The 20,289-nt window shown below is 44.3% G+C and overlaps 1 protein-coding gene and 1 pseudogene across 1 annotated transcript; one reads left to right on the top strand and one right to left on the bottom strand.

The window, feature by feature from the left end:
• Positions 1-8,028: 8,028 nt before the first annotated feature.
• On the bottom strand, positions 8,029-16,733 carry LOC109487443 (sphingomyelin phosphodiesterase 5-like). The gene is made up of 11 exons (XM_019791438.1): positions 16,608-16,733; positions 15,921-16,107; positions 14,763-15,083; positions 13,883-13,999; positions 12,971-13,401; positions 12,074-12,222; positions 11,501-11,576; positions 10,674-10,814; positions 10,251-10,340; positions 9,058-9,305; positions 8,029-8,480 (listed from the first exon to the last, which is right to left on the bottom strand). The coding sequence occupies exons 3-11, from the start codon at positions 15,038-15,040 to the stop codon at positions 8,391-8,393; spliced, it is 1,620 nt and encodes a 539-aa protein (XP_019646997.1). The 5' UTR covers positions 15,041-15,083; positions 15,921-16,107; positions 16,608-16,733; the 3' UTR covers positions 8,029-8,390.
• Positions 16,734-18,145: 1,412 nt separating this feature from the next.
• On the top strand, positions 18,146-20,148 carry LOC109487352 (annotated as a pseudogene).
• The last annotated feature ends 141 nt before the right edge of the window (positions 20,149-20,289 follow it).

The following is a 20,289-nucleotide window of genomic DNA, read 5'->3' as shown; positions in this document are numbered from 1 at the left end:
GAAGGTTTACTAAGCTAACAGCTTCTTTACCGAAAAAAAATATGAAGGATGTTCTCTATTGTTGTTACTTCTGTCCACCTGTTAATAATTATATACCGCTTCAACAGAACAATTGTTGCACCTTACGTTTGGTTGTCAAAAATGGTTTGCAACAGTTTCCGGTCATTTAAGCAATGGTTCAATCAATCAATCAATCAATAAATCAATCAATCAATCAATCAATCAATCAAGTGGTTTATTGGTAAAACGAGGAATTTGCAGCCACAGGCTGAATTACATCCTGTTGTACAGTACAATTAATTCATTTTAAAATTCATTAGTATACAGTAAAAAATCCTCATAGTTATTTACAATTATTTACATTAAAACTTGGTTACACATTAAGATCTAAAACACTGATTGATTTATAAAATTGCTACAGGAGGGACAACATTACTTTGACGTTCACATAACAGACATTACATACAGATAACAATTCATGTACTTATAGATGATTATTTAAAAGAGATATCATATATGGGATACTGCTGTTCTTATAGCGTTCGGTTCTAGCCTTGGGACAGTCAAGTAGATAGACAATATGGAGAAGGGTCTTATTACCGGAGCAATCTTTCTTGATCTCAAGAAAGCTTTTGATACGGTAAGCCATAAGATCCTCCTGGCTAAGCTTAGAATGTTTGGGATACAAGACAAGGAATTGACATGGTTCTGTTCTTACCTCAAAGACAGATACCAGACTACTGTCATAAATGGAGTCCAGAGTGACTTCCTGGAAGTTACTGTGGGAGTACCCCAGGGCTCGGTTCTCGGGCCACTTTTGTTCATCATGTACCTTAATGACTTACCTGACTATATATCAAATGGACATGTTGTACTGTATGCAGATGATACTGCTCTCTTCTATGCGTCCAAGACAGTCACAGATGTAAACAATGCTCTCAATGCGGATCTTCGTAATATCGAGACATGGTTGGAAACAAATGAACTGACTCTCAATGTTAATAAATGCAAAGCTATGCTCTTTGGGACCACACGTAGGCTGCAGTCAGTTACAGAACAATTGTCAGTTATCCTTTCTGGCACCATTTTGGAAGTTGTTTCCAGTTATAAGTACCTTGGCGTTTGGCTTGACTCCAGCTTAACATGGCAAGTTCACATTGACAAGTTGTGTAATGCGGTCTCTTCCAGACTGGGAGTCATACGACGCCTCATCCCATGTCTGCCCCAACACACTCTCATAATGTTGTTTAACTGTATAGTCCTACCTAAAATAGACTACTGCGATGTGATATGGGGAAACTGTGGAAAATGCTTGTCTGACAAACTGCAAAAGTACCAGAACCGGGCAGTGAGACTTATCCTTCGTTTACGCTATACACATCATGTTGGCGATGGTGAGTTATCTACCCTAGGTTGGAAAACTTTATCATCACGGAGAAACTTGCACCTGCTACAATCAATGTACAAGGCAGTCAACAATGAACTCCCAGACTACATAGATAACTTCCAGATGGCTTTTGAATCCCACAGATACCCCACCAGACACAGCCAGAACCTATCTTTGAAACTGCCGCTTGTTCGCCTTGAATGTGGAAAGCGCAAATTCTCCTACAGAGGCCCTGCCCTCTGGAACAGGCTGCCAACTGCTATTAAGACCTGTCCGTCCATGTCCACTTTTAAAATGAAATGTAAGAATTGGCCTGACCTCTGACCCCTCCATGCCAACATATAGGACTGGACAATGACAATGACTGGACTGGACAATGATGTATTTTTTGTTATTATTACTATTTATTACTGTTATTGGTTAATTACTGTGTTTTCGTTATTATCATTGCCATTATAATTTATTTATTGTTTTCGTTATTATCATTGCCATTATAATTATTTATTGTATAATTTTTGTATGCTAATGTTATTATTTGTATGTGATTGTTGTACTGTGCTGTGTAATACAGGGCCCCGTTGAAAAGCAGTGCCATCACTGAATTGGGTTACCCTGTATAAAAATGACGGAAATAAATAAATAGATTGCTGGAGCGTGTGGTTCTTCCAGTAGTGTCCCCACGTGTGTGTGGTAGCCAACTGCGGAATTCTTTGGAACTAACAAGTTTCTTAGCGAAGTCTAGAGTGAGATTGTCTCGTCGCTGATCAAGTGTAGGTATGTCCAGAGTCATGCAAGCCTCACGATACGATGTATAGGCTGGGCCCAGGGTTATTCGACACGCCCGTTTCTGTATGAACTCGATTCTGCGTCGCTGTTTGATGGTCAGTCCTGCATGCCAGGCGGGCGCTCCATACTCACACCTTGGGCGCACAAAAGTTTTGTAACAAGTAAGTAGATCATCGCGAGATAGACAGAATCGTTTGAGTTGTTTTAGCATAAATAGTTTTCTGTTGCCTTGTTTGACAATATGGTCCACATGTGCAGTCCAACCAAGATCGGCCTGGAGGTATAGACAAAGCAGTTTCACTGTCTTTACCTCAGCTAACGGTTCGCCGGCGATGGAAAGTGTTGGTAGCGTTGGCGGTGTTTTTAGGAAGCACACGTGCATGACTTTGCACTTTTTTGGGTGTAACTGCATGTTTCTTGATGTTGCCCATTCGTCGAGGTGGTCAAGGTCAGTTTGTATAGTAGACGCGTCCCCGATCATCCTGCTCTCAGCTAAGTTAAGGTCATCAACGAATTTCCATCGCTTAGCTGAGGCGTGCTCACATGCGCTGTTTATTAAGGCGAGGAAAATCAGGGGTCCAAGGACGGTTCCTTGTGGTAGCCCGCAGCTGGTCTCCCTCCAGTCCGAGTAAGTTCCCTTGTATGACACTCGCTGCTTTCTGGCGGTGAGAAAGGAACATAACCATCGAGCTAATGAGCTTCTTAGACCCAACTGGAGTAGGCTTGAGACGGCTGAAGTATGGTTGACCCGGTCAAATGCTTTAAAGTCAGTTGTGACCAATGTTGTGATTGTTCCTCTCTTGTCTGCAGTCTTGGCCAGTTTGTTAACTATGTCTACGAGACAATGTGTTGTTGAACGTTCGGGAAGACATCCAAACTGGTTTGGGTCAATCATGGGTTTGATGTCGGTATATAGTTGTGATGAAATGAAGGTTTCAGCAACCTTGGCTAGAGTAGGTGTCAGGGATGTTGGCCTTAGGTCATTGATGGACGGCGGGCGCGTTATGGGTAAAGGTACAATGTTTGCCTGCTTCCACTATTCGGGGACAACCCCCTCAGATAGTGTGGCGTTCAGAATGGATGTTAATGGGGTTGAGATTTCGTAGGCAAAGCACTTGATGATCCTATTGGGGAGTCCATCTGGTCCCACAGCCTTTCTTACTTTAATGTGTTGTAGCCTATCGTACACTTGCCATGGTTGTATCTCGTCTACAGGTCTTGACGGGAGATATGAAGGCAGACTGGTTGTGTCCAGAGGGTCCAGTGAGCACGTGATAGTGCACAGGGCATCGTTTACTGCATCGGCATGGTCATTAATTATGTTCTGCTTTTTAAATAATACAGTGAACAGTGGTGCCGCACCTAAGCAAAATGGCAAATGAAACAGATATCTAACAGACCTGTAACAGGAAATGTACTGTAATGTCCAACACAGATTCAGAGGTGGAAAAGGACACGACAGTAACAAGGTGGGACTACAAGTACTAAGCCTTGCATGAACTAACAGTTTGCTTACCCATGCTCCCCAGTCTCTCTTGACCCTGACGTCCACCCCAGCGTCCAGCCCCCTCCTCACAGTCTGCACGTCACCTTTCCGCACAGCCCTGTAGAACGTGTCCAGGTCCATCTCCTCACTACCTGCTGGGGGCGACATGGCTGTTCAGCAAGCTTACAGTGGATAGCGTACCTGGTCTATGCACATAGCTAACGTTTGCAATTATAGTGTTTGTATGTCTTTGTATCATAATGTGGGATTTAACTGACGTTAAGCTAGAATTTCTTATATCATTTAAAGCATTTATTAACTACTAAATATAGCTTCGTAAAATAGTGCCGTCACCACGTCTGGTGATTACATGTTGGGATAAAAAAATAGCTTCACGTAATGATTACCAAATCCCAAAATATAAATGAATTTGCTTATATGAGCAAATTGAAAAAAAATTCTCCGGAGCAAGCGAATGGAAATAAAGCTCCAACAGCATCTGGCATATCACCATATCTAACAGTTCCGGTACTAGTTCATGACGGCGGTAGCCTTGCGCAGACATGGCAGCATGGCAAGATAGGTAAGTCCAAAAGGTTGTCTTTTCAACAGCGCCCTTTGCGGCGGGTTTGTGAATTGCACTAGCTAACAGCGCCCTTTGCGGTTGGTTTGTGAATTGCACTAGCTAACAGCGCCCTTCGCGGCGGGTTTGTGAATTGCACTAGCTAACAGCGCCCTTCGCGGTGGGTTTGTGAATTGCACTAGCTAAAGTAGCCTCCATACAAGCTCAACTGCGACCTGCGTTTTTATTTTATGTACTTTCTGACATGCAATGTTTTCGGATGCCACAGTATGGGTCTTTATTTCAAGAACTGCGGTCTCTATAGTACCAAAAATAAAGCCTACTACTATGGAGCGAGGCTAAGGCTTGAATATATAAACGTAGTCCGGATGAATTTCGCTACACTCCCTGCACTCTTAGTGTGTCCAAAACACCGGCAGCAACACAGTCTAACCTTGCTAAGCACCATTGTACCGGGGAGGCAGAAAAGGCAATGGTACATCTCGCAAAAGTGACGGCAAACTGTATACCTCATTCTTTTAGAACCGTTACAAAGTGGCATATTCATAGTTTTGTTACTTAAGCAGGTGTATCAGACGTCACATGTCAAACCTCTACTCTTGAGAGAGAGAACTGAGTTGATCTAGTTTATTTGATCACACTCATAAAATAAACTATCGCGAAAATAAACCAAGAGCTGAATTGGCCCGGTGTACTCTACAAGTAAAAATGATGAAAAACGCACCGTAATATAACGCAATACATTCAAAAGAAAGTCCTACGCTGGGTTCCATGTTCACAATGCGTCCCGGGGCTGTACTTAAGTTATTTATGCTCATGAGTTGTTCATAAAGCGGGAAGTTCAACATTTAAACTGACTGAGGTGCGAGATTTTACGCCTCCTGGCTTCAAAATTGGACGCAGTCAATTGACGTCGTAGACTCTGCTACTACCCTGGGGTTTGACAAACGGAAGTGGCACGTCGACATACATACATACGGGGATGGAGGGGAGGGTCAGGAAGACAGAACTGTAATACTCTGACGTTTTACACCCTACCTTCAGCCATAGTGGATCAGGCAGCTGTTCCTGGGATCCCTGGTGTTAGTGAAACCGCTAACTTGGACTAGAAGGGTCAAAATCCCAACATAGACTACAGTTTAGCAGTGGTCTAACGTCTTGCACACAGGGTGGTGAAACCACAAGTCAGGAGGGCAGAACTGTATGCTCAAGGACGTTGAACGTCCTTGGTATACTCTAATAACATGTTGCACTCTACCTTCAGCCATAGTGGATCAGGCAGCTGTTCCTGGGGTCCCTCAGCTGTTGGTGAATCCACTAACTTGGACCAGAAAACAGAGCAAGCGAAGAGCCCAACATGGCGGACAGCCTCCCACCTTGGGAGTAACACAAACATTGACGTCTTTTGTACCGGCGACAAAACAGGTGTAAACAGGTGTAACTGAAAACCGTGACCTCAGGTGACCTGCTCCATGTTTGTCGTCCATCGAACCGTAAACTCAGGTGTGTTGGTTGCGCGTTGTTAACAACTCCAGCCATGAATGGCGGATCAGTTACCTGTGCAATTGGTCTCCTTCGTGGTGTTGTTTATCCACTGAGTTAGCGGAGACCGGGGAATTGACGAAAAGCTAAACTTCGAATATGGCGCGGTGGGCTGAGTCTTCACTTTGTAACAGCGAGTCATATAGGCGTCACTAACCACCCACCCAATGGATCATGGATCTTTTGGCAAAATGTTGTTGTTGTTGTCCTTGTTTAACGTCTATTATAATCGCTAGACGTGGTCTCTAGGTGCTCAGTTTTTCGCTTGGTTCAGTTCAGAGTCAGTATGTCTCTCTAGGTGTTAACACTTGGTGACTCGTGCTTGTGTGATGCTGAAGTGTCTCTAGGAGAGCACGTCGAATCGGCGCGTACTCTCGATGTACCGGGAGAGGGCAAAATGGTTTGTGCGCTGGTTGTGAGCGGGCGGCGCGGGTTCGATTCCGGCGGGGGTCAGAGTCAACCTTCGAGTTACTCCTTTCTCTGTGTTATAACTTTATCGGTATTTGTCGTCCCGTTCCGAGCTTTCAAAATCACTATTTGTCCTGAAACGCAGGAAAAAGTCAAACAGCGGAACACAGAAAACCGCGAGAGACAAAGACCAAAGTTGTGCATTTTAGTTTGGCTCGTTCAGGTTTGTTACCGCCTGCTAAATGTCTGGGAACTCCCCCCCCCCCAACAAACTAGACCTTCCGGTACGTAACACGTGTCCGTTAGCGGTTGTTTTCTACCATAAGTTACCGACATGCATTTTGTAGATCCCCTAATTAACATGAAAACACAGCAGAAGGAAAGTTGCCCGACACGGTTTTAGATTGCTTAAGTCTTTTATATACTTTAATTCTTGTTGCTAAAATTCAACATTGTGCGTTTAATGATTTCAATCTCTGCATGGGTACTCTATTTTCTCAAATCTCGCCATTGATGCATGGGAGGGGATGAGATGCCGTATTTCTGTGTGAAAATAACCAGACCAGAGCAACCTACTAGTATATCAACATCCCGACGTTAGCAAAAACACACCATGGAGAACAATAGCGGCTCAGTACATGCGGCAAATATCATGCGCCGACCAGGCTGACGATACTAATGGTAATGTTGGTGACAGTGATGATGATGTTGATATGATGATGATGACGTGTATGATGATGATGATGAGGATGGTGATGATGTGAATGATGAGGGTGATGATGTGGATGATGATGAAGATGGTGATGATGGTGATGTGGATGATGTGGATGGTGATGATGTGGATGATGATGTTGATAATGGTGATGGTGGTGATTAACTGATGATGGTGATGATGAAACATACACAATAGTTTTCCCTTAGTTTCCCCCTAAACCATGAGCCAACCGTGCAAAGACAGTAATGACAATGTTGATGATGTTAATGTTGATGATGTTAATGTTGATGATGTTAATGTTGATGATGGCAGTGATGATGATTATGATGAAGATGAAATATACAATTTCCCCAAACCAAATGATGCGCCAACCATACGCATGCTAACGACAGTAATTAAAATGTTGATGATGCTAATGGTGATGTTAATGATGTTGATATGGATGAAATGTACACAAACTATGTACTAGTTTTCCCAAACCAGTATTGCCCCTGAGAAGTTCTATCGGTCACCTGTGAGTTTAAAAGGATTCTCACGTGACCTGGGACCTCTGATCTTTATATCTACAGAACTTAGAACTTATATGATAATCATCACCTGAATTGTTAGATGCAGCTTCATTGTCAAAATGTGACTGTGCAGATCACTGCAGCAACATTTTCACATCACAAACCCCTGATTTCTAACATACATTTGCTGAGTTGATAAACCCTTGTCCTGCAGAGCTCGACAATTGTTGTTTTGTACATACAGTACCATCTATATAGCACCCTGTATAGGTACGATTTCTCGTGCAACGCATTACACCGCAGCGAAACGCAACGAATGCGTAACTATGCCACCGCAGGGCCAAAAAGTCGGGGGTCTATGACCTAGTTAAGACATGAAATTATTGAGAAATATTGTGTAAAAAATACCATCAGGACAAGGGTTAAAGTCGAAGGAACTTATTAGTAGATTGCACATAAAGGTGACAACGTCTGATTGTCATCTTGAACTAGAATGTGAGTTCCAGCACCCAGTGCCTTATGCTTACATTTCAAGCCTATCAGATTGTAATGTGCATATTACTAAGAACTGTTACAGTAATACATGATTGTAGCTTGCACATAAAGGTTTCTAGTTTCACATCAAATCCCTGATTTCTAACATACATGTACATTTGTTGTGTTTAACTTGAAGGAACTTATTAGTAGATTGCACATAAAAGTATGATATCAGCAACATCTGATTGTCAACTTGAACTTGAAAGAAGCTCCAGTACCCAGTGCCTTATGCTTACATTTCAAGGCTATCAGATTGTAATGTGCGTAAGAGTTGTATTTGCAGTAGATTGCACATAAAGGTAAAATCTTGTCATTTGACCCTGAATATGGAGTCTGATTTGCTAGTTTGGGCCATGATTTGGTAACCAGAGCCTTTGCTGCAGTTCCTGAGAATGTCTGTAGGAGCTGCAGTTCCTGAGAGTGTCGGTAGGTGTGCTTCAGCTGACGGCTGTGTTGAAGGTGAGGCAGACCGGGATGTGATCCGTCAGTCTGGCCAGCTGCGTCACCAGGGTGTACCTCTCCACACACTGCATGCAACAAACAAACAAACAAACAAACAAAGGTGGTCAACAACATGTGAAGCCACTCTAATCGGTAGTTCAGGCCAGGAATAAAATTTATGACTTGTATTTGTACCAACATATCAAATTTTTTAATGGGGCCTGCAGCATATGTAATTTGCCGTTTTAATTCGCCATACCCCGGTAATTTGGAAATGGACCACACTCATAAATGGCTAGTCACCATGGCTGTCTGGTCGCTTTTCCCACCTGTTACAGCTCGTTTCAAAGCCAGACTTTGCATGTGAGTCCCTCACTCACCACATCTCCTAGCCACCTGTCAGGCTGGTACATTACTCAGAACCATTCAGGCATACAGAACTATAGATAGGCACGGTTCTGGATACAATAGAGACTATCCAGAACAGTGCCTGATCCTAACCCTAACCCATCCAGGCATAGAGAACTGGATAAAACAGTCCCTCACTCACCAGGTCTCCCCACCCCCCATCAGACCATTCAGAACCGTGCCCAATCCTAACCCTAACCCATTCAGGCACACAGAACTAGATAGGCACTGTTCTGGCTATGATCCTTCACTCACCAGGTCTCCCCGCCCCCCATCAGGCCGGTACATGACGTAGTCTATCCGGCGCCGCCCCGCGATGTCCGGAACGTCCGCCTCCTCCGCCGGCGCCTCCGGTACGGTCCACACCATGTCCATGTTCGCGTCGGTCACGTCTCCGTCCAGCAGGTACCGCGCCTGCAGCCTCCTGCTCCGCAGCGTCGCACGCAGCTTCTCCGGAGTGGAGATCGACGTCTCCCAGAACGTGCACTGCCGCAGCTCTGTACCTGGGAAATACAGGGGAACTTAAACCTAACCCTAACCTTAACTCTAACCTTAACCCTAACCTTATTACTCTGGAGTGAAGATGGAGGTCTCCCAGAACGTGCACTGCCGCAGCTCCGTACCTGGGAAACACAAGGGAACCTTATTCCCGACATGGCAGGGTATGCAGGTAAACCCTAACCGTATTCCTGACCCTAACCTTCGGAGTGGAGATGGACATCACCCAGAACGTGCACTGCCACAGCTCAGTACCTGGGAAATACAGATGAACTAAAACACAGGTTTATTCCTGACCCTGACCCTAACCTTAAGCCTAACAGTAACCTTAACTCTCTGGTTCAGTTCAGTTCAGTTCATCCTCTGGAGTGGGTATGAAAGTCTCCCAGAACGTGCACTGCCGCAGCTCCGTATCTGTAACATGACAGGGAAAGGAGCACAGGTAAACCTTAACCTGGACGCTAACCTTAACCCTGACCCTAACCTTAACCCTGACCTTAACTTGAACCCTTACCTTAAACCTGAACCCTGCCCCTAACTGTAACCATGACCCTAACCTTAACCCTGACCCTAACCTTAATCCTGACCCTTACCCTAACCTCAACTCTCCAGAGTAGAGATATAGAAGACTCCCAAAACGTGCACTGTCGAAGCTCTGCATCTGGAAACATGGCAGGGAACGGAAATTAACCTTACTTAACCTTGACCCACGATTCATATCAACACTCTCCCTGATGACCGAACCATAACCAGTTCTTATGTCCTGTCTTATAACATATCTTTTTCACACATACACACACTCATGCACACACACACACACACACACACACACACACACACACACACACAGTCATACACACACACACTCACACACACACACACACACTCACACACACACACAAAAGAATAGTTCTGGTGAACCCCTCTTCAGTGTGTGTAAATGTTTGTACCTATTGTCCACGGCTTGTCCCTGCCCGGCCCGGCCCTACACACGTCCACATACTTCTCCATCAGGGGATGTTCCCTTGCAGTCTTCTCACCTGGAGAAACAAACATTTGTTGGGAAATTTGGAACAGTACAACTGTTAGCCTGATTAGCTCAGCAATCTCAATAGAAAATATATAAGATAAGGAATTGCCAACTGAATCTTTCCTACTAGATTGTCATGATCTTACAAAGTTTTGGGCAACTTTTACCCACTACTATACTGGGGTCACGGATACAGAAAGCATTTCCTCCCCAGTACCTGGCCACAAGTTACTCTAAACACAGACTAACCCCCCTCCCATCCCTTGTCTCGGGTACATTGGAAACCCCCAAGTATTGTCATAGTCATGTTTTTGGCAGGATCTATCTGGCTTGACATCAGTACCTGGTGACATGTTATCGAAGTTGAAGTCCCCGCACAGGATGTCGAAGACCTGGATGTCGTCGCTGCCGAGCGTCCGGCGCCGGAAATCCTCCGTCCACGTCAACAGCTCGTCCAGCTGCCGCGGGAGGATCTCAAACGGACCTGAAGTGAAGAGGTGGGCAGGGAACGGGTCAGAGGTGGGAACCGGCAGTAAAGTAAAGATATGCAGGATACAGAGTACCATGATACATGTGCTGGTAGTACATGTAGTGACTTACCAAATACAAAATATTTTGTAAAAGATTATAATGAAAACTGTTTTTAAAATGTACAATATATTGCGTATTTTAGCATCATGATCTTAAAATGTAGTAAGTGGTAATTTCAATTTAAGGTATTTCTGAATGTAATAATATATTAGTAAGCGTAACATGCTCGCAACCTTTGTACAAACCTCACAATTCAGCCCTGAGGCTGTGATGGGTTTTGGTTTTCAATACAATAAACAAATAAACAAAAATGGCACTGAGTGAACAGGTCAGAGTTGGGTACTACCACCAAAGTACAGACGTGCAGAATCCGGAGTACCACACTACTGGTAGCATTGATTGCCAATACAAAGGGTCAGCGTAAGTCAGTGATTACGCCTGCTAGAGCTAAGTAGAGTTTATCAGTTTTTAGTCCATCCGCTGCTCTGAGGTAAATAACTTGATGTGGATAATTAATGACAGGATGGAGGAGACTACAAGACCATGTTACAGAGAGTATATTATGTGATTTGGGGCAAAATTTGGAAGATGTGAAAGATTCCAGAATTGATATAGAATTGTTGTAGACCGGAGCCACACCTTGGTAGGACTGCATGTGTGTGGTGGTGATGTAACCTACAGCCTCCTGCCCATCCTGGGTCTTCCCGAGGAACACCTGTAGAGACAATGAGAGACAATGTTGTCTTTCATTGCACCACTGATGGGGGTTCTGAAACTAGGAACCCATTTATAACTGGACTACCCCATTGTATAATACACACAAGTTAACAGGTCACCAGTCTTTGCAAGCGTAACTTTAACAACACCAGAATGTGCCTTGGCTATGAGGGTACACAAATAAGATGACACCTAGGCTAGATCCAACCGGGCCCATTTTGTTGCGGCAATGAATTGTCGTGTAAACGACAAAACATTTGAATTGGTGATGGTGTTGTCCGACAGATCTGTAAAATTGAAGGTGTGTCCTAGGAGCCTGGAGTGTAACACAATGGGCATGATACACAGGGCAGTAGAGTAAGTAGTGTGACAAGGTGGTCTTTGCAAGTGGAACTCCGTGCCTTGACCATGAGCGCGCCCTTGGCTGCCTTTGCAGGCATAACTATAACAACATCAGAATTACGGAATAACCTAGAAGCACAGTTCCGACTGTACCTTGACCATGAGCGCGCCCTTGGCGGCCCACCTGTCCTGTTTGCGGGCTGCAGAGAAGGGCCGGAACTCGGCAGCGAGGACCGGATAGCGGCTGGCGAACAGCAGTCCGCTGTGAAACGCCCAAATGTTCGTGCTCCAACTCCACCGGCCTGTGGGGAGAAATGGCGGAAAAAAATGGTCGGTTATGGTGTCTGTGGGTGGAAACGGTCTGTAATGGTGTCTGTGGCGGGAAAAATGGACAGTTGTGATGGGAAACAGGGTCTGTCATCAGTCAAACAACTTTATAAGGAGGTTATGTTTTCAGTTAAGCATTTGTTTGTCTGTGAATAGCATAACTCAAGAAGCTATGGATGGATTGCCATTAAACTTGGTAGGTGGGTAGATCTTGATGAAACCTAGAAATGACTAGATTTTGGGCTCCCTGCCTGGGAAGAAATGGTGGGAAAATGGTCTGTCATGTCGTCTGTTGGGGGAAACAGGGTCAGTCATCAGTCAATCGTTTTTTTCTATTTTTTGCAATATTAAAAGATATCAGTGAGACTGTTTTACCTGGATCATAGATGATGTGACTGAAATGCTGACATAGGTCGGCATGCAACCAGCCTCTGCATGGCGTCTATGGTGGGTTTTGCTGAGTTTGCCAGTAGATCAAAGGACTTTGGGCATTTTAATCAAGTTTCTTTGTCTTTGTGCTGATGACAGGAAGTAAGATACACATGAGTCTTACCTGGCTCGTAGATGATGTGACCGAAATGCTGACGTAGGCCGACGACCAGCCTCTGCGTGGCATCTGTGGTGGGTTTTGCTGAGTTTGCCAGTTGATCAAAAGGCTTTGAACCCATTTTATTGTCTTTGTTCTGACAACACGACAGGAAGTAAGATACGCACGACTCTTACCTGGCTCGTAGATGACGTGGCCGAAATGCCGCTGTAGCCCGGCGACCAGCCTCCTCGTGGCTTCCTGGTCGAACACCTCCTGGCAGCAGAGGAAGTCCAGCGCCGGGAACTGCGACTCCACCGCGTGCGAGAACTCATCCTCTCCAACGGGATCGGACCGCGGTAAGGTGTTCTGAGGTGGAACGGTTGGTGGGATGGCGTTCTGGGGTGCGGGTCGGCCGCCCTTCCGGGACCGGAGGTTGTAGGGAGTCTCCCCGTGCAGGGGCCCGTTTGGCTGGCCGTTCTGGGCGGGGGGAGGGACAATGTTGCCCTGCCCCTTGGAGGGGATGTGGCCGGGGGGAGATGCAAGGTTTCCCCCCCGCTGCTGGGATGAGACGATTCGGGAGGCGATCTCCCCCGCTCGCCAGTAGCCGTCGCTAAGGTTGTTGAACCTGCAGGGGTGGCAGACAGCTCGCTCTTAGTCTTTTCAGGCCGATCTCTACAATTTATTCAGCCTACAAAAGAGTCTGTGTGAACTAAGTTCACTGAGTAACAGGAGTATCGATCGTATCCAGAACCGTGCCTGGCTATAGTTCTATGCCTGAATGTGTTTGGGTTAGGATCAGCCACGGTTCTGGATAGTTTCTATCATATCCAGAAATGTGCCTATCCAGTTCTATGCTGAATGGGTTAGGATTAGGATCAGGCACGGTTCTGGATAGTCTCCACGTATCCAAGAACATAAGTTTGCCCCAGGCATGATTCCATATACACATGGACTATCCATAATGGTGCCAACTCTGGATAAAGTTAGAAGGTTCTGGATACAACAAGGAGAGAAGGTACATGTATAAGCTTATAAAGGGAAGGGTCAGAGGTCAGCCATGAAGATGGAGAGGTCATTACCATGGCGATGCAGGTCACCTGTCTCACCTGGCGCAGGCGTCGGGCAGCAGACACAGGTTTGTGGTGCAGATGGAAAACTTCGGTTTGAGACCCACCTCCTCAGGGCCGGGAACATCCGGGGAACTGCAGTACACGAATGGGTTCCTGTTGTTGGAAACAAAAAATGTATTCGGCACAAATTCGGCAGTTTGGGAGAACATAGTTAAATGAGAAGATTGTGATAGTTTTTTTTAGAACATTACAAAATATGAGTGATCTTGAAATCAATAGCACACACAGAATGGAAATCATGACTCCACTCATCATAGAGAGTGAATACTAGTATTCTCCATCTTTTGTTTTTAACATCAAATGATGGGCAAAAGAAGAACATAGTTATTTGTAGTAGAATGACTCTAATGCACTTGACATCATTGTCCCAATTCTAGTTGGAAAATCTATCAACTTTCCTGTGTGTCTTGTTATAATCACTTGACTTGAATACAGTATACAAATTCACATGACAACTTCCAAGTTTAGCCATCCAACATGGCGGACAACACTTATGTCATCGTCACATGAGTGCAAACACCCTCACGGTACCAGAACGTACTGCACCTGCGTGAAACCCGTAATGTATTGTACATAGCACTTCGGAAGAACGTCTCATAGAAGGTAGTATTTGTGTATATAACGTTCACATCCCGTCTGTCATTTCCAAATGTTGTGTCAGAAAAGATATCATCTGCAACAGACAAAATTCTGATGCAACGTTCACCAAAAATCCATTGAAAATGAAAAAAAAAAACAACGGAGCTGTGCATGCGCAGGTGCAGTACGTTCTGCCAACGTGCTATGCACAACACATTAGTCATTACAGGTTTCGCCCAGGTGCAGTACATTCTGCCTACATGCTTACAGAACCTACCTGAAGGGTGAGGTCAGCATGCGGAGAGTCCATCCGAGCGCAGTGAGGGGGAGGGTCAGGATCATGAGGAAAGCAAAGACTGGGCTGACAAACACTGTCCGGGCGATGAACCAGTGTTGCCACGGAAACTCAGACGAGAGGAGGCGGAAGCCGCACATGAGGCCGCCGAAGCTGTGGTAACCCGGCAACAGCAGCCAGGAGGAGAGGAGATGGAGGAGGGCCAGGGGTGGGGAGGAGAAGGGGGACGTGTGCAAAACAGAGCGTGCCGTGTGCATCATGATGTCATCAGTCTTGTGAGGATGGGAATAGGAGGGTCCAAACCTGGAAACAAGAACACATGAATGGAATTCAATGGATGAAATTGGTATCTGAATTGTTCAATCAGTCAATCAATCAATCAATCAATCAATAAATCAATCAAATGGTATTTTATTCATAAAAACAAGGACATTGCAGCCAATGGCTGAATTACGTCCTGCTGTACAACGATATTCATTTACACAAACATTAACACAAATATCCAGATCAATATAATAACAAAGTCTTTGACATGCTGCATCCATGATGGATATCACTAAAGACAAACAAACAATGACTGTTCATCAAGAGGTAATTCATATACGAAATGCTACTCTGTTTATAACGCTCTGTACTACATTTGGTGAGACTCAGTTTGTTACTGGAGCGAGTGGTACGCTCAGTGGTGGTGCCTCTCCTGGGTGGTAGCCAGTGTTCAGCCAGTATAAGTTATAACCACCAATTTCTCCGGGAATGCGGTGGCGACCGGTTATACCATTGTATGAAATGAATTTGTTACATTAAAAAGCTGTTATAAAACTTTATATACCTAACTTTGCTATGCTGGAACAATGCTCACAAAACACATGCACAATCATGTAAAACGCTCGTCCTTACATCTACTTGGTGCCCACATAAACCTTATCATACCAAAGAGGCAGAAACTGGGGCAAAGGGCACATTTCAAAAATACGACTTTTGGCAGTTTGTCTTTATATAAACCAATGACTTTCTGACAACTCTCCAGTGTCACTGACGAAAGGTAGTGGATACTAGCTGAAACATCTGACCGTTTCCGAAATCATTTCCAGTTGCTTGAGTAACTGTTTTTTAGTGTATCTTATTTTTTTATAATATTACCTGGATGTCTAACCTTTAAACACCGACGTATACACAGTTCCCACCAGTTTTGGTGTGATGACAGCTGAAGTCACCTGTCGGTGGACAGGTGTGTGTACAGGTGTGCAGACAGGTACAGGTGTGCAGACAGGTGCCAGGTGTAACCAGTGCCTCCAGCACTCCCCCTGCAGGTGCCAAGACAACCTTGCTAAGGGAAGGGTCAAAGGATCAAAGCTCAACTGATCGCAGGTGAGATTACCGACTAGTGGTATACACACTTTGGGCTCCATGCAGCTGAGTAGTTTGGGCCAGTGGAATACTATTTTGTGCATGACATCTATGCGCACATTTTCTTATCCCATGACATGTCGGGCCGTAAATTCATATTTTTATTGATTCAGCCAAGAAACCACATATCTTACGTATACAGTGCTTTCTTTCACGTATTTCTGGGTCAGTGTGCCATTGACTTGGAAATATGTTCAATATCAGGTGAATGTCAGAATAGCTGATGCAATTATGCCATGCAATTTATAGTGGAGTGACTGGTTTGTGTTTTCATGATATCATGCAAATCCTAGGTTTATGCCGATGTCAGTGCTGGAAATAATTGGAGAGCATGCTAGCACTGTATACCACTTTGATGATGTTCAATGACATGGATTGATGGAGCTATGTTATTTGAGTATTGGGCATAACGTTACTCACGGTCGCTAGGTCCGCGGGTCGTGGCTACGGCCTGGGCGGCGGCAGGGGCGCAGCGGCCCGGCGGCGGCTGGCATCGGGGCGGCGGAGTCAGAATTCCCGGGGCAAAGCGATAAAATATTACCGCCGAACTGTAGTGTGTACATACAAGCCCGGGTCAACATCCGTACATACTCACCCTGCCAACGTCTATCAGCTGGTGGACGGAACCATTCACTCGCCTGCCCAGGGGTGTCAGGGTAACTAGCGCAGTAAAATGCGTAATCAGGGGACAGAAAAACGTTCAAAGCATTCATTTGGTTTTCTTTTTAAGTATTAGATTATAAGCTAGAGTTTATGGAGATGTTTCCTTTTGCACAAAAAAGATGTAAGGGCTTAATTTATAACAGGCAGGAGTTCCTGTCATATTTGGACTCTTCCATTCCTGAAAATCAGCTGGCGGGACACTCGACTTCTGGTGTAGGCAGGAGTACTTTATACCTTCGAAGATAGAAATCCTAAAACTACCCAAGAATTCTACAATTTGTCTATTCCTATATAAACAAGATTTTATCCTTTGGTAGTAACAATATTACATGTAATCTGCTTCTAGATCAATGAATAGTTTCTAAAAAATCCCCATGTCACCCCCATTTTGCAGAATGGTATGTTCACGCCCAGTGGCATAGTGGAACAAACCATTCAGATTCAGGGACCACAATCTATCCATGCAATCCATATAAAAAGAAGTATTTTAAGAATATATACACAACATTCAGACCCAAGTAGATTGGAAAATAAAACAAATATTGCTAAAGTTATAATAGTTCATTAATTTTGATTTTCACTGGTTGATATCTATATATCAAAAAAGAAAACAAAAGCTAAACATAAATCACAATGGTAGAACCCACTTATTGTTCATGACAGTCACAAGATCTGAAGGTGTCTGCCTCCTAGAATACCTGGCAGAAGCTAGTTTGGTGCCATAGACGCCATCTACAGCATATAATTCTCGGCATCAGACCAGGTGGGTGTGAACGGGAGAGTTATGGTGTACCTAGCTTCTATATAAGCGGTTATGTTATCAAAACTTTTGGGTATTTTTGCCACCTTAACAAGTGTCCCCTTAACAAGGAGTACATACGCCCCCCCCCACCATCGAAGCAGTTAGAAGCAATCAGCTGCTTGTTGATTCAATTTCTGTCTGTTCCTGATTGCTGCAAGATCTCCTGGGTGCCAGTTCCAAAGTGCAGTGACTATTGTGGTTGTGAATAACGTCAGAATTTTGTGGGCTGCAGGGACACTAGAATTATGACCAGAAAACTTGTTATTTAACCTCCTTGATATAAGAAACAATTTTTACCGTTTATTGAGGAAAAGCTCTCCCGAGGGTGGCAGCTATTCTTCCAGGAGAGGGTACATAAGACATAACAATACATCACATACAATTACATATACATTTACATTACATAGTATTTGTAGCTTTGTGGTCAATAATTTTCTTTAGTTTGGGGTCAGACATGGAATGTGGACTTGTGTTTTCAGGGAAGGAACCTGTCATGGCAGATGGAGGAAGAGGCCCCCCAGACCCCCACCCTGGCCCCCCAGACCCCTACCCCCCCGGGCCACCAGACCCCCACCCCCCACACGGGCCACATGTGTACAGCTATCATGATGGGTACCTGGACTGGATGGGCTTTGTGTAAGTCATTCATTAAGCTTTCTGCTGTAATGTTGGTAGAAATATGCAAGCTTTCTGCTGTGATGTTTGTGTAAGTGATTAACATGTAACTTGTAAGCTTTCTGCTGTAATGGTGAAAGAAAGTCTAAAAACACACCAAAAATAACCCCAAACCTCTGCTTGGAGAGTAACTTAGTAACCCTGCCTTAACATCAGCTCAGCTGCCAGGGCTTCCACTGTATTACAGTGTTGGCAACTTAAATAAATAACCCTGCCTTTATTGCAGCATTGCGCCGCCTTGTGCGTCTCTTGTACTTATGTAAAGTCCACACAATTCAGTACTACGTACACCTGCTATGTTGACTGTTCTTAATAAAATTGAAAATTGCATACACTATAGTGACGTACTCCTACTGTTGTTATTGCAGCATTGCACTGATCATCCTGATCGTGGTTGTGAAAGTGATCATCCTGATCTGCTGGCTGTGCGGGCGGAACAAACGCCAGGGCTACGTCCGGTTGCAGGGCGGCGCGGGGAACACGTACCACGCTACCGTCGCCACGGAAACGGCACCATACCCCGCCCCGTACCCCGCCCAGCCTTCAGCCCCGCCCCCTACCAGAACCCGTACCAGGCAAAGGACTTCACCTCGGTCAGTCAACTTCAACTTCCAACATGAACTTTTCTGTGCTTTGCACTGACATGGCAGAGTTTAACTCCCGATGCTTTTTCTGAAGAATGAAAGGATTTAGTTGCATTGTTTTAAAAAGAGAGAAGAAAGGGCAACTAACCGTAGATGATAGGTAGTATATAGTATTGTTGTAATGTATAGATTCCTAGCAATTAGCATTAGAATATACATGTAGCATTCCAGTATGCAATACTCATGTTTTGCATACTGCATGTCCTCTTGTGCATTTAGCCCATCTGGGCAAGAACAAGCAATAAAGATTCATATATATTTAAAGCTTTAAATGTAGCTCATCAGATTGCTTTTTGTCTGTCTGTCAGTTGTTCACCAAATATGTCACAAATATCTCCTTTGTTCTGCATCAGTAACTGTGTTTTTTGTATTTCAGATGGCCACAGCTCCACCAGCCTACACAGCAGAAAACCCTCCACCCCCTCCCTACTCTCTGTCTACCAGGACATAAACCCTAGACTGAAACTACCCGGTCCTAGTAGCCTACAGGACACACTACCCGGCCCTACTACTGACTGACTACAACGTAGACTCTCCATACTGTCAATACTACCCTAAAGTACTGTGGTATAAATGATCAATGTCATGTTGCCTCGTATATAGTGATGAGTTTACTGCATAATGCAGTATATTGTTTGATGTTATTTAGTGGTATAATAACTATTTTATTTTTCCATTACTACTGTAACAGTATTTTTAAATGGTGTTTTGGGAGTCGGACCTAATGTTGCATTCTTTTATACTTGCATGTGAATAACTGTTATGTAGAAATACATATTATGACTACTGTACTGTTATTAGAACTAGATACTAGTACTCTTATCATATACTGGTATATATATTTTGGCTATCATGAACTGATATAGGGATGTAAGGCCATATAAGTGTTCATTACTAGTATCTACTGCTGGTGTTGTAAATATTTTTGTAGAGACGTGGAATTGTCCAGTGAGTTTTTATGTGAAAGGCTGTATATTTTTGTCACTTCTGGAGCTGATAATCTAATATTTCTTGTAGTTTAATTTTGAGTGTTTCTGTATTCAACGCTCAACTAACAGGATCTAGGAAAGACCGAGGTGTGAGCTCACAAGCGACTTTACAGGTATCATCTGGAGGGTACTGTGGTGGAATAAGTGCCTTTTGTGTTTCATGATGGGAATAAAATGGTGGAAACGATTGTGAAGAGTTGCTGTCTTTGAACTGGAGTACTCATGGCTTTTAGAAAGGCTGAGGACCTGACCTGATATTCATGTCATTAAAACCTGACAAACTTATAAAAATGTTTTGGTTCAAGTCCAAAAAAACCCAAAAGTCAAGA

Source organism: Branchiostoma belcheri, unplaced genomic scaffold (assembly GCF_001625305.1).
Source record: "Branchiostoma belcheri isolate BF01 breed outbred unplaced genomic scaffold, Haploidv18h27 scaffold88, whole genome shotgun sequence".
NCBI classification, from domain to species: Eukaryota; Metazoa; Chordata; class Leptocardii; order Amphioxiformes; family Branchiostomatidae; genus Branchiostoma; species Branchiostoma belcheri.
Note: the sequence above shows the minus strand (reverse complement) of the source record. Positions and strands in the feature narration are given on the sequence as shown.